This window comes from Chinchilla lanigera, unplaced genomic scaffold, assembly GCF_000276665.1.
Source record: "Chinchilla lanigera isolate Chin_1 unplaced genomic scaffold, ChiLan1.0 scaffold00021, whole genome shotgun sequence".
Taxonomy (NCBI): Eukaryota; Metazoa; Chordata; class Mammalia; order Rodentia; family Chinchillidae; genus Chinchilla; species Chinchilla lanigera.
The window spans coordinates 28300374-28313485 of record NW_004955422.1 but is presented as its reverse complement, the minus strand read 5'-3'; the positions used below and the strand labels follow the sequence as shown (position 1 = coordinate 28313485).

The following is a 13112-nucleotide window of genomic DNA, read 5'->3' as shown; positions in this document are numbered from 1 at the left end:
ATGTTTGAAATAAAACCTCTAGTCTTTATCCTAACCATCAGGGCTCAAGGTGATCTGGCCCCCAGCTTGTTCCAAGTCTTATTTTCCACATGTCTTATTCACTCTGCTACAAGAGGCATAGGTTTCCTTGCTTCTCCCGACAGCCCAAGCCCTTTCCTACTGCAGGGCCTTGGCACATGCTGTACCTTTAACCTTTCCCTAGGTTCCAGTATACCATCTGTCTTTTTTCATGCCCTAACCAATCAGCTAGAACAACCTGCTGCCTGCCTCTGCCTTTATCCTGTCCTGTGTTTACCACTCCTTACTATGTATTGTCGGTCTATCTATCCATTATTTTTGCCCTGTTATCCTCATGAGATTTACAGCTCCCTGAGGACAGGTACTGTCTGTGTTGTGCTCTCTGTTCTGTCTCCAGTGCCTGAAACAGTCTCTGGGCTTTGTGGTTCCCAGGACATTTGTTGAACAAATGAAATATGAGATGCTCAGAGCAAGTTTCTTAGTTACTTTTCTCTTACTACTGAGACAAAATACCTGACTCCCAAAGTTAAAGGAGGAAAGATTTATTTAGCTCACTGTGGAGGTTTCAGTCCATAATCAGCTGGTTTCAAAATGGGGTGGCATGGTGAGGGGCAACAGTTCATGGCAGTGGAAGACAGAAAAAGCAATAAGAGCAAAAAAGGTAGAGAGCGAGTCTCTTTTCTTCCCTTATATTGTAAGCTGGCTACCCGCCCTAGCATGGGTCCTCCACACCCTAGGATGTAGAACTGCTAAGTCACTTAGTTAAGCTTCTAAATGTAAATTGACACAATGAGTTAACCATTACAACATCCTAGGGTGTAAACAGCCACCTGAGGGCATTTCCTCTGTACCCTAGGATATAGAACTACTGCTGAGTCACAAGTTTCTAAACTTCTCAAGTTGACACATGTATCAACCATTACAGCAAGTCTGAGTTGGGTGGTCCAAAGCTCTTAGGTGCTTCCTTTAGAGCAGGTGGGATTCTCTCGGGGAGAGGCACCCACCATCTCCCATTCCTTTCCTCCTCTCTGAGAATCTCATCTTGGGCTTTGTTTTCCATCTGAGTTGCTCAGTGTCCCATGTCTCCTTCAGTGCCCTGGAATTAATGCCATCATTGTGACAGGCATTCAGTGAGATAGTGACCTGAAACATAGCCTAGGGCTTTGCACATGGGAGGCCCTGAACCATGTTTGATGATTGGATCTCTCTAACTGGCCTTCTCCATCCTTCACTCTCCTCCATTCCCATCCCAGAGAGGATGAACTTTGGAAGTTGAGGCTGGTCCAGGTCACGAGCAGAGCTGGGGACCCAGAGTCAGCCACCAGATTCCCTCCTCTGTGTGTGTGTGTGTGTGTGTGTGTGTGTGTGTGTGTGTGTGTGTGATCCTTCTGTTGCTAGAGTGGCAGCAAGATGCGCATTCTCCCACTTGCCATTCTTCCACAAGCACACCACACGAACAGATGTGGAGGGTGGAAGTGACCCCATAGCATAGGTCCCTTGTGGCTCTCTGGGAGGATGGATGGGGACCTGGGCAGCCTTGAATCCATCTTTTTTCCCCCTTGAGAGAATGGTACTAACATGGACCTAACCTCACTTGTCCTCTAACTTATAAAATGCAAAGGATTCTTGGCTCATGTACTTATAAGCATTTTCTGAAACAAGGGATGACCACACTCCCCTGATCCCTAGACCTGGGCTAGGATTGTGGGCCACATCACTCTTTCCAAGCTGTGGTCACTAGGGAAAGAGTCTTAGGTCCCTTCTTGCCTTTACCCTTGGCCATGTTCCAGGGGCCAGGCCTGGAATACAGTTGTCCTTGGGAGGATCTCCCACTACCACTCCTCTCTTCCCTAGGCTCTCCATCCCAACTGGTGTCAGAAGGTCAAGTTTGTCCCTCAGATGAACATGGTGGTCTCCTGTTCAGCTGTCGAGAAGTCCTCTATGGTGATGACAATGTTGCCAGCCAAAGACCTCGAGAAACCCAAGTAAGGAGCATCTCTGCTCCAGTGGCAGCAGTGGGGGTGGGAGGAGATGGGTGGTGACTGCACCTTGGGCTTCACTTTAGCCACATGTGGGTGTCCCTGTAGAGTGAGCACCCACATCCATGTTAGTGGCACCAGTGGAGGACAGGATCACTGTGGGCCCAGGGAAGCAGTGTTGTGTCCCTGGCTGATGGATATAGTAGTTTGAGCATGGACTGTGGACTCTGATTTTAGTCATCACCCCAGCATTGCCATATGGCAAGACTACAGCAGGGCTCTTTGACCACCAGTTTACATAGAAGCTGGCACAGAGGAAGCAGGTAGTCAAGTGACATTTCTGAATGAGGGGATGTATGCAAGTTGCTTTAATTCTGTGAGCCTCAGCTTCCCTATCTGTAAAAGGAGTTGGGATGACAGCACTTACCTCACGTATTTCAGAGATTCCTTGAGTGACTAACATTCCATGGTGGTTTGTGTTGAACAACTGTGTTCTTTGGAGATGATTCTGATCTATTTTGTTCACTCTTAATTCCTCTATTGCAGGTGAACTTTTTCCTTTTCTTCCCTCTCCTCTCCTCTCCTCTCCTCTCCTCTCCTCTCTTCTCTTCTCTTCTCCTTTCTTCTCCTCTCCTTTCTTTCTTTTCTTCTCTCCTTTTCTTTTCTTTGAGACAGGGTCTTGCTCTGTAGTTTAGGCTGGTTGTCATCTCCCTATTTAGTCCAGGATGGCCTCAAACTCACAGTGATCCTCCTGTCAGCCTTTCAGAGTGCTGCGAATATAGGCATGTCACCAGGCCCAGCTTCCTTTTTTTTATTTTAAAGAGAATTAAAAAAAAAAAGGCACAGAATTTCAAAACAAGAGGATAGGAAATTAACAATGGTTACTATATTGCATATTGTTATCTTCAAAGTAGTTGCTCAGGTTACCAGATATAGGCATGTAAGATTGGTCAAACAATATGAACACTAAATTTGCTGGAAGATAGAACAGGTAGAACTCTTGAAGACATTGATAGGAACTATTACAAAGAATCAACAACTGGGATCATATTTCATTAAAAAGTTTTTGCACAGCAAAAAACCACCAACAGAGTGAAGAGACAAACTGCAGTATGGGGAAAAAAATGTTTGCCAGCTGTTCCTCAAACAAAGGACTACTATCTAGAATATATAAAGAACTCAAAAAATGAGACCCCCCAATTTAAAGACCCAATCCAAAAATGAGCATCTGAGATGAATACATACTTCTCAGATGAAGAAATAGAAATGGCAAACAAATATATGAAAAAATGTTCAACATCATTGATCATTCAAGAAATGTAAATTAAAACAACATTGAGATTCCATCTCATTTGCTTTGTGGTCACTACTTTAGAGAGTCCAGGTGGGTGGCTTTTGGATTGTTCCATCTCACTGCACCCTGAGTTTGCCTTTGGTTATCTGGAAGTCTGGGGTTGCATCTTGTTTAAGTGTCTTCTCATTTTTTCTTTTTAGTTTAATTCCTGGGTTGATGCTTGTAAATTGTATGATGAATAGGTTTATTGCTAATATTTAGAACCTTTAGGGAATGACTATTTTTCAGAGATGTTTTCCAAGTGTAGCTGGCTTCTAGGTTTTGAGTCTGTTGCATGATCCTAACTCTTCAATTTATTGGGATGAGAAGTTGCTGTCTACTTGGCCCAGTCCCTGGTTTTTTGGCACTGGCTTATAGTATTTTTTATGACCATTAGTCTGGGTATACCAGGAAGAACAACTGGTTAGAACAATTATGTTACTTTGGTTAAAGTGGTACACTCAGCAATAACAATAGCATCCAACACTACCTAGAAAATGACAGACTGAGGTACCTATTAACTTGCCCACTTTTAACCACATGAACTAGATTTGTGATTATATAACAAAATCTGAAACCAGAAAATTGTATGTAGTAAATATGCCCTCAATATGGCAATTTTAACCTCAGGGAGAAAAATTTAAAAGAGGTTGGGTGGGGGAAATAGAGAAGTAGAAGAAAAGTAAGAGATTAGAAGCAAGGCTGGAGGGCAAAGGAGGATCACACAACCTTTGGGAAACTGGTGAAGAAGATAAGAGGGAAAGAGAGAAGGAAGAAATAAAAACAAGAACAAAAAGAACAGAACAGCAACAACAAAAAAGTCTAGAAACCATAGTCTCATATAAAAATAAGAACAGAACAAATAGCAAAGAAAAAACAAAAGACAGACAAAAACAAGACAGAAAGAAAATAAAAAAAGAAAATAAGAAAAGAAGTCCATTTTAAGATTTGTCTCTGCTGCCGCTGGTAGACAACATGTGCAGACTGAGTCCAGACCTGCATGCATAAATCCCAACAAGCCAGCAGCAGCTCCACGGTGGGGCAGATCCAAGTGAGCCTGCACACGTATGTCCACTGAAGTTCAGCCTGGCCTCTGGCTGTGAGACCTGTCCAGCCCACTGCAGTTCCCTCACCCCCTCTGGGTTTGAACTTGGCTGTGAACCACTAGGTGGAGCCAGCAGTGGGCTTGGAGTCCTGAGCTCAGTTGGTCTTGCTCCAGTACGACTCTTAGCCAATTACCCTCTTTTGCGGGATGTCTGAATGGGACAACTCACCGGCCAGGGCAGACTGCTATGTCCACCACTCTGCTCCACTGGTGTGCTTCTCTGCTGGGGCCTTTGGGGTCCTCAGCAGTCACCGCTTACCTGCAGTTTCAAGCTGCTCCTTCCACGCAGTGAGTCTGGGCTTGGGCAGAAAGTGCCACCTTCCTCCTCCTTTTTCTTTATTGACGGTTCTGTCTTGGTTCTCCCTGTGGGCTTCAGTTCTTACTTCAGATCCTTCCTGGATTCTCTCCTTCTCTTCCTCACATTGCTTTATTCCAGTGTTTGGACACCAAATCTCAGACAGGCTCCTTCTCTGCTGCTCACCACTGTACCATCTTCCCAGAAATCCTCTTGTTTTCTTAAGTAATGTTTTTATTACGAAACATTTTCAAATGCCCAAAATAGAAAAAAACAGTGTAATTATATTTTAGTCATTTAGTGCCTAGTTCAAGTTAATATTGTCCAAGGTATCTCAGAGTACCTTCTTACCATTATCTGGGAGCAGATATAGGTAACGTACTGGGATGGTTTTGAGCAGAGGAATGGTGTGGTCTGATTGAGGTCTTGCAAATGTATAACGAGGAGTAGTTGCGACAGCAGTGAGGAGGCCATTGCAGTAATTCAGCATGTGATGGTGGCCTGGAGCTGGCCAGCAGGTGGAGACAGAGGGATTAAAGATATATAATTTTGGGGTGGCTGGAAAATATATATACCGCCCCCATAAACACCCTTCTTTCCTTCGTGTCTGGGTGCAGTGTAATGACCTGGCCAGCAGGTGGCATCATTGGCTACTTGTTGGTCTATTCTTGGAGATGGCCTTTTGAGATGGGGTGTGGCATTACCCAGACTTCATCTGGAGTGAGCATCAGCCTCTGAGGTAGTGTGCACTTCCCTGTAGCTGGTCTCACCTGAGTTCTGTGGGCGATTGGAGCCAGGAGTGAAGCTGGGGAGTGGGGTGGGGCAGCAGAGGCCTTACTGAGTGTGTGGACTGACCGCCACACTGTCTCCGCCTTTCACCGCCTCTTCCCTCATTTTTGCTGCTATTACCTAGTTGAAGCCACTGTCATCACCCCACTGAACTTGCAGGGGCTTGCTGGGTCCCCTCTGGCCATTGTCCACGCACAGCAGCCCTCTGCAGATCTTGTCTAGCAGTGTGGAGCCCATGGCCTTGCACACACTGCTCCCTCAATCTGAAGCCTCCCCCTGCCTCTCCCCTTGGTGGTCCTGTCTCATGCTTCAGGTCTGGGTTCCCCTTCAGCTTCCCCAGGGAGGCATGAAAAACGAGTCTCCTTCAGCTTTCTGCCATCAAAACCCCTTGTTTCCTGTGCAGGACTTACCACGGTTTGTCACGGTCCCTTTCCCTGTCTCTCTGTCTGTGTTCTTATTTTTTTTTTTCTTTTTCTTTTCTTTTCTTTTTTCTTTTTTTTTTTTTTTTTTGGTCTTTTTGAGACAGGGTCTTGCTATGCAGTCCAGGCTGTCCTTGAGCTCACTTTGTAGCCCAGGCTGGCCTTGAACTCACAATGATCCTCCTGCTTCAGCTTCCCAAATGCTGGGTTTACAGGTGTGCACCACCACACCTGGCGATGTCCAAGTTCTTGCTCCTGCATTTCCCTCCAGAAGGACAGCTGCATAGGGCATGGGCATCATCATGGTGCCACTGGAATTCTGGCAGGGAGTAGGAGCCAACAAATCTTTGTTGAGTGAATGAGTCAATCAACTGAAATTATTCCTGCTCACCTTTTGGTGCCCATTCTTCCAGAATATTTGCATATAAATTCCTGGAGGGAGGTATATTTGGTTTGAAAATAAAGGAAATAAGTAGGTTCTTCCAGAAGCTTTGATTTTTAGACAATTCTTAAAGCTGTGGAGTCCAGAGGAGACTTGAGCAGGAGCAAGACTGGAGGTTAAGCAATCAGCTGGGGGGCCAGTTCAGAAGCGAAGAGGGGCTGAGCTAAGCAGAGGCCATGGCATGAGGGGAAGTGGGCGAGGAGGAACAGGCCTAGGTGGATTATGGGAGCCACTGTATCCCTAGGACGACACCTGTGTGGGCCGGTTCAGTTGAAGGTAAGCTGCTTTAGAAGGCAGGAGTGCCCATGACAGGCTCTTTGCACCAAGTTCAGAAGGAGAATTACACAAAAGGAGCCAGCAAACATGAAGCTGTGGAGGAGAAGCAGCAGCAAGGGCACCTGTGAGGGTCCCAACAATCCTAAAACTCCTGGCTAGATCACTGTGACCCTCCGAGCCTTACCCAGCCCTGCCATGCCACCTTTCCTGGGTGGCTTATTGCCAAGCCATGGTCACTTCTTGCCATGCCCACCCTGGGGCCAAATACTGACCACACAATTGATTAGTTATATGACCTTGGGCAAGTGCCTTAACTTCTTTTAGTGTTCTCATCCCTAGCTTGGGACTGATGGTACTCTTCATGATGTCAGGGGACAGCCAAGTGACCTGAGAGGTAGCACCAAGCACAGGGACCAGTGCATAGTAAGGGCATAGCACCCGCTGCCCTGGAGAGTCCCTTCTTTCCTTGATTTGTAGCATGGCTCAGAGGCTACCTGTCCCAGGATAATGGATGTAAAAATTGTGTGTTTGTCCTTGGATGAAGCAGAAGTCTTTACAAGTAAGGAGCTGCTCCTTCTCTGGCTCTGTGCTCACCTGGAAGGGGGTGTCTCCTCCGTGGGCTGCTGGTTTTGGCCTCCTACTTGGCCTGCAGTGCTTGGCCCTGCCTTGGGTGCAGGTTGAGCCCTGGGAAATTTCTGAAGCTGTTTTTGTCTCTGAATGGAGAGGTAGAGACTTTCCCCAGGCCTCGTGCGTGCCCTTGCCTCTGGCTTCTCCAGGACCCAGGCTGGGCTCAGAGCCTAGCCCATTGCTCCCAGTAGCACTTACCCCTTTGCTATTGTAGGTTTTCAATACTGAATTTAAGAAAAGGAATTCTTTGCTTTGATTACTGCCCAGACAAGAACTTCCTGGGTAAGTTATCTTTATGCCCCCCAGATGCTGCTGGCCTAGTAGAGCCAGTATGAGGGGTCATGGGGGCCTTGGGACCATTGGAGCCCAGGAGAAGCATCTGTCTGGCCTCCTTTCTTGCCATGCTTGTTCCCACTCATGGGCATCAGGGGGCAGTATGGTGTTGGAGGCCAGTGATGGTGAACCTGTTAGAGCTTTCAGTGATACAGCCCACTGCGGCAGGCATGCCATAGCTTCATTACCACTGATATAAGCTTGCAGGGAACAGTGGTAGAGAGGATGGGGGAAAAGGGACAGTGATGGGTCATGGGAAGCCTCTCCCCACCTAGCGGACCTGGCTGGGCCCAAGGTCTTGGCTCTGGAAAAAGGTCCCCAGTGTAGGCCCCTGGTAACTAATTACCATATATTGGCCCTAGTAACTGGCGGATATGACTCCCACATCCGCTTGTGGAACCCCTTCATCTCAAAAAGGCCTGTGTGGTTGATGAAGGGACATCAGACCTCAGTGACACAGATCATCGTGGACAGCAAGAACAGCAACATCCTCATCAGTATCTCCAGGGACAAGGTGCCACACTCATGGAGCAAGCCCTATCCCACCCCATGCCACCCGATCAGTTCTGTTCCTTGGGGAATGACACTGAATTTAGGAGAAATAATCTAGCTCAGCCAGCCCCAGAGGGTCAATTATGGGAGGAGTCTGAGGCTCAGAGGTATAGGGGAACTTCCCTACCCGTTATCTCACACAGGGCCGAAGGCCAAGAGGAAGGAACCCAAGGTAGAATCACCATGAAGGTGGGCATGGGTCTCTGACAACCCTTAGAGATGCCTGAGTCCAGCTCTGATCAGTCTGTCTGAACTGGGGCCTATGTAGCCTAGCCTGATTTGTTACTTTGTGGCCCTGGCCAAGTTCCTTCCTTTTCTGAGCCTTAGCCTCCTCTTCCATAGATTGGGTTGCTGAATAGTTCATAGGTGAACAAACAGGTAGTGGAAGCAGTATCTCCATGTAATAGGTGTGTGATATCTGTGATCCCTTCCCCTGTCTCCCTTACCCCCACCCTAGATCTGTACATGTTAGGTCTACCAGTGACCCCTCTTCAGCTACTTGGGTGCCCAGGCTCCCCTACTTGGGCCCAGCACTTCTCTCCTGAGCAGCTGTTAGTCCAGGGCATTGCCCCATCTTCTGGCTGCTCAGGTCATCCCTGCTAGAGTGGGGATGTGGCTGACAGCTCTGGGTATCCTCTTACAGTGGACAGGTTTGTTTTTCTGGGACTAATGCTAGTAGAGAGAATTGTCAGGGGCCTTGGGGTCACTGGGCTACCCTCCTAGTACATATGCTGCTCCTCCTTATGTATGTTGCTATGGAATTCTCCCAGTAACCTGTGGGCTGGTGAAGGATCTAGGCTGGAGGGGTGAAAGGACAGGGCTGGACTTGCTGAGGTCCTCAAGGTTAGTGATGGGCTGGGTCTGTCACACCCCAAGTCCAGGCTTTCAGCACTCTGTGGATGCCTGTGAGCCTCATGAATCCTGGAGGGCCTGCTATAGGGCTTCCCTGGGGAACATTCTTTAGAAGAATGTAAAATGGGCTATGCTGGGAAAGGGCAGGCCATTTGGGCTCCTCTATTGGTAGCCACTCTCTGACCTAGGCTGGCTTTTCTAGTATGAGGCAGAGGGGGAACAAGTGAGGGTCTGGGGCAGGGGTGCAGGCTGCCTGCTGTCTTTGTCCTCGGCCTCTGGGGTTAAGAGTTCAAGTAGGGTAGAGGCCTGAAGGCCCATGGCTGTGTCCTTGATCACCACGTGCCTGGGTTGTATGAGCATTACGCAGCTGTGCTCCTGTCAAACCCAGCGCAGGGGGTGTGCATTAGAAGTGCTTGCTCACAGGGATATCCACAGGGCCTTAGGGGCTTCTCACCTGTTTTCTACTCCCAGAACATCCGTGTGTGGGACCTGCAGGACTACGTGTGCCTCCAGACCTTCTCTGGGAAGCATTTTGCCCTGGGAAACTACCCCATCACCAGTGCCTACTTCCACACCAATGGCAGTACCCTCATCTGCAGTACCTACTCTGTAAGTGCTGCCCTGAGCAAGGGGGCACTGCAGCCAGGCTCTCATGTCCCGTGGGACAGCCAAGAGCATATCATGGCCTGTCCCTCCTGAGGTTGCCAAAGTTGCTGGCCGGTCCTAGCAACTTCCTGGGGGTGTGTTCTGAGTTGGCCCATCGTCCCTCATTGCTGCATCTGTGCAGTTGCCACCTGTGCATCCCTCTGGGGGCTCTCTATCTCGAAACCCACCTTTCCCAGCAAGACCTTCCTCCATGCCCCTTTGGCCCTGTCAGGATGTGGGACTCTCCAGGAAGGTGGAGCCCATGCCTAGCAGCTCCTGAAAGAGAGGCCCTGAGAAAGCTGTCAGGAAGACTGCTTGTGAGTTAGGGTGTTGCTGGTGCCCACATGAGGTCTGTCCAACCCTGGAGGACAGGAGACTGGGACAAACACAAAGGGTAGACTGGCCAGAATGGCGGTGGGAACTCTGCCCAGATGGGAGTCTGGGGGGCTGCAAGGGGAACCAGCAGGAGGCAGAGAGTTTCCACTGAAAAAGGGGAGGAGAGTATCTTCTGTGACCGAGCTCCACTGAAGTTTTCACTCTCTATCGGCCAGGCCCCTCTGGTAGGGGACACAGATGTCCTCCTGTGTACTTGGCCGGCTCTCCCCCAGATTGCAGTTTATTGAGAAAAGGAGGAGGGTTGTGGGTTTCTCCGCCTCTTTGCTAAGTGCCAGATCTTGGCTATTGGCACTTGTCAAACAGAATTTTCAAGTTCATTTCAGGTATGAAACATTATCAACTCTTGTTTTTCGTGGGGGAGCTGAGAATATTAATGAGGCGCTATCCTAGAAGAAAACCAGGTAGTTTAGTAGAAAGTTCTTTGTCATGAAAGTGTTGGATCCTAGGTGCCTCAGGAGTACAGAGAGAGATCCTTGCCTAGCCTGAGGCCAGGCTGGTCCAGAGAGACTTCCTGGAGGGAACACCTAAGTGAGGATGTAGCTACTCAGGAGTCATAAGCTGAGATGGACCACCAAGGTTTGGAGGCCCGATCCCACGAGTGGGCGCTGTGGAGTATTTGTGGGCGTCTCAGCAGGCCCCTGAGGAGTAGGGAGCCTAACTGGATGCAATCAGGGTATCTTGATTTTTGGAAACTGTTCTCTGTGATCTGTCAAAGGGGGGTCTTAGTCACTTCTCAGCTGTCTGTCCCTCTCCTCACTGCAGATTGGCATCCTGAAAGGGTACTTGGAGGCCCATGGGCCTATGAAATCAGGGAAGACCACAACTCACAATTCAGCCCTGTGTGCTGTCCTCTACAGCAAGATCTTCAAGCAGGTGAGTGGGCAGGGCTCACCTCTGAGCCTGGCAGGAGTGCCAGTGACACAGGGCAGGACCCAGGGTTTCTGTGCACCCGTGTGCATGTGGAGGCTGAGAGTTGTTAGAACGTGGTGGTGGTGCTGGGGCAGCAGGATGTGGGCAGGAGGTAGCTCTGCAGGCTGAAGTTTTAGTTTCCTGTGCTGGCCGTTGGATCTTCTGACTCTGAATCTTCATATCCTGGGCTGCTGCCTCAGATAATTTCTGGACAGGTAGCTTCTTTGCTCAAAATGAGATCAAGCGCCAGTCCTCCCATGCTGGGTAGTGTCCCAGAGCACCACTTTTCAGGGAGGCCACAGCTGGGCTCTGTTCGATGTGGGAAGGGAGGGAAGCCTGGTTAGTGCTCTGGGCCAGAGTAGAGGTCTCTGGGTGGGCAGAGCGGGTAGGGACATGGAATCATTTCTGAGTAGCAAAGGCAGGGCTCTGCCGACTCTCAGCAGGACCTCCTGCCTGGCCCGGGATCTGCACAGGGTGGGCTGCGTGAGCTGCAAAGGCAAATGTTGGCTGCACAAGGCCAGAGCTCATCTCTCCCTTTCCATCCCATCCAGGATCCTGGCACCAGCCTCTCACTGCCTTAGGGCTCTTCAATGCTGTCAGATAGCTTTTGTTTTTGAAACTGTCCCAGTTTTTCTGAATGTTCTCAATAGCTGGGTTGGTCTGAAATAGCTTTATGGGCTACTCTTGCATTGTAACAATTGTGGTGGCAGCAAAATGTTTCACTGAGTGGCATGACTGTCCTTTACTGTCAGCATTTCCCTGCTGAGTGGGCAGTTAGTTTACCCTCTCCCCCCTTGTCATGATTAATGATGCTTCAGCGAGCATCTTTTCTGACATAGAGGTTATTTTCTCTGGAAAGATTCTGACTGAGTTCACAGGGACTGTAGCCAACTGACTCTTTCTCAAAGAGCAGTGCCAACTTTCGACACAGAGCTAGGGAAGGCCCGTTTTATGCCATGGCTGGTGCTGCTGCAGGGAAGCCCTGAAAATGCTTTCTTAGTGTGTGGTGCACAGGCTGGAAGCTACTGTGCGCAGTGGAGGTCCTTGCCTCCAGCAGCCCCAGCAGTATGCTCCCCAACAGGTGGTGAGTGGCTGCCAGCAGGGCACAGTCAGCGTGTGGGAGATCACGACGGGGAGGAAGATGATGGAGTTCTGCGTGTCCGGTGCCCGGCTCGTGGAGCTCACTGCCATGGCCCTGGATGCGTACGAGCGGTGCCTGCTCACGGGCTTGCTGGATGGCACGATGAAGATGTGGAACTACAACACTGGAGAGTGTCTGCTGACTTTTCCCAACCCCGATCAAGTGGAGGTCAGTCTGCTCTGCCAGCTGGAGCCAGAAGCAGACCATAGCTCCTGGGACCCTAGGACACACTATTGTGTGTCTCTGAAAGGCTGCATGACACGGTCAAGAGGGCCTGGCTTCAAACCTGTCCGAGTCTTTGTATTCTTATGCAAAAAATGAAGACAGGCAACAGTGTCATCAAATTCAGCGGCTGAGGTCCATTAAGTTAGATAATGGGTTGTGAAAGCACACTAAAAAATTCATGCTGGTTTTGTTTTTATTTTTCCTTTTGGTGCTAGAAATCGAACTCAGGACCTTGTGATTGTCAGGCAGGCGCTACACCACTGAGCTGTATCCCTGGCCCTTCATGCTGGTCTTAACTCTAGGGAATTGTCATCATCATTGAGTTTTGGCCTTTTGCTTGGTACATTGAGAAAGACACTTGAGGCCCAGAGCTTTAGAGTTTTGTTTTTTCCATCTTCAACAGATAAGTGGCATTGTTCATATGAACAAAATGTACTACGTGACAGGATGGAGTAAGAGGATCACTAGTTTCATGTGAGTAGCAAGCATGGATGGTGAGCAGATAAGGCAAGTGCTTGTTCTGTCTCAATTTATGGGTTCCTCTACTCCTACCTTTCTTAGTGCCTGAGATACCAAGCAGGAAATTAGTGGTGGGCCATTGCTTCTCCTCATCTATCCATTCGCTCATCATTCGTTAAGGTTGATGTATTCTAAGCTTTCTGCTACATGCTGGGGGTGGGTATAAGCAAAAATGATGGAATCTTCATCCTTCTGGAACATCTCCGTGGGGCAATGTCTTAGTTCAGACTGCTATAACAGAATACCATAGACCAGGA

General features: G+C 48.9%; 1 protein-coding gene across 4 annotated transcripts in view; it reads left to right on the top strand.

Moving 5' to 3' along the window:
• Positions 1-13112, top strand: part of Efcab8 (EF-hand calcium binding domain 8) — a 67350-nt gene that overhangs the window by 23860 nt on the left and 30378 nt on the right. For all 4 annotated transcript variants that reach the window (XM_013514343.1, XM_013514342.1, XM_013514341.1 and 1 more), the window contains 7 exons: positions 1873-2003; positions 7498-7565; positions 7979-8130; positions 9492-9629; positions 10824-10934; positions 12052-12279; positions 12740-12810. In XM_013514343.1, the coding sequence (XP_013369797.1) occupies positions 1873-2003; positions 7498-7565; positions 7979-8130; positions 9492-9629; positions 10824-10934; positions 12052-12279; positions 12740-12810 (899 nt within the window). The remainder of the gene's footprint in view (positions 1-1872; positions 2004-7497; positions 7566-7978; positions 8131-9491; positions 9630-10823; positions 10935-12051; positions 12280-12739; positions 12811-13112) is intronic.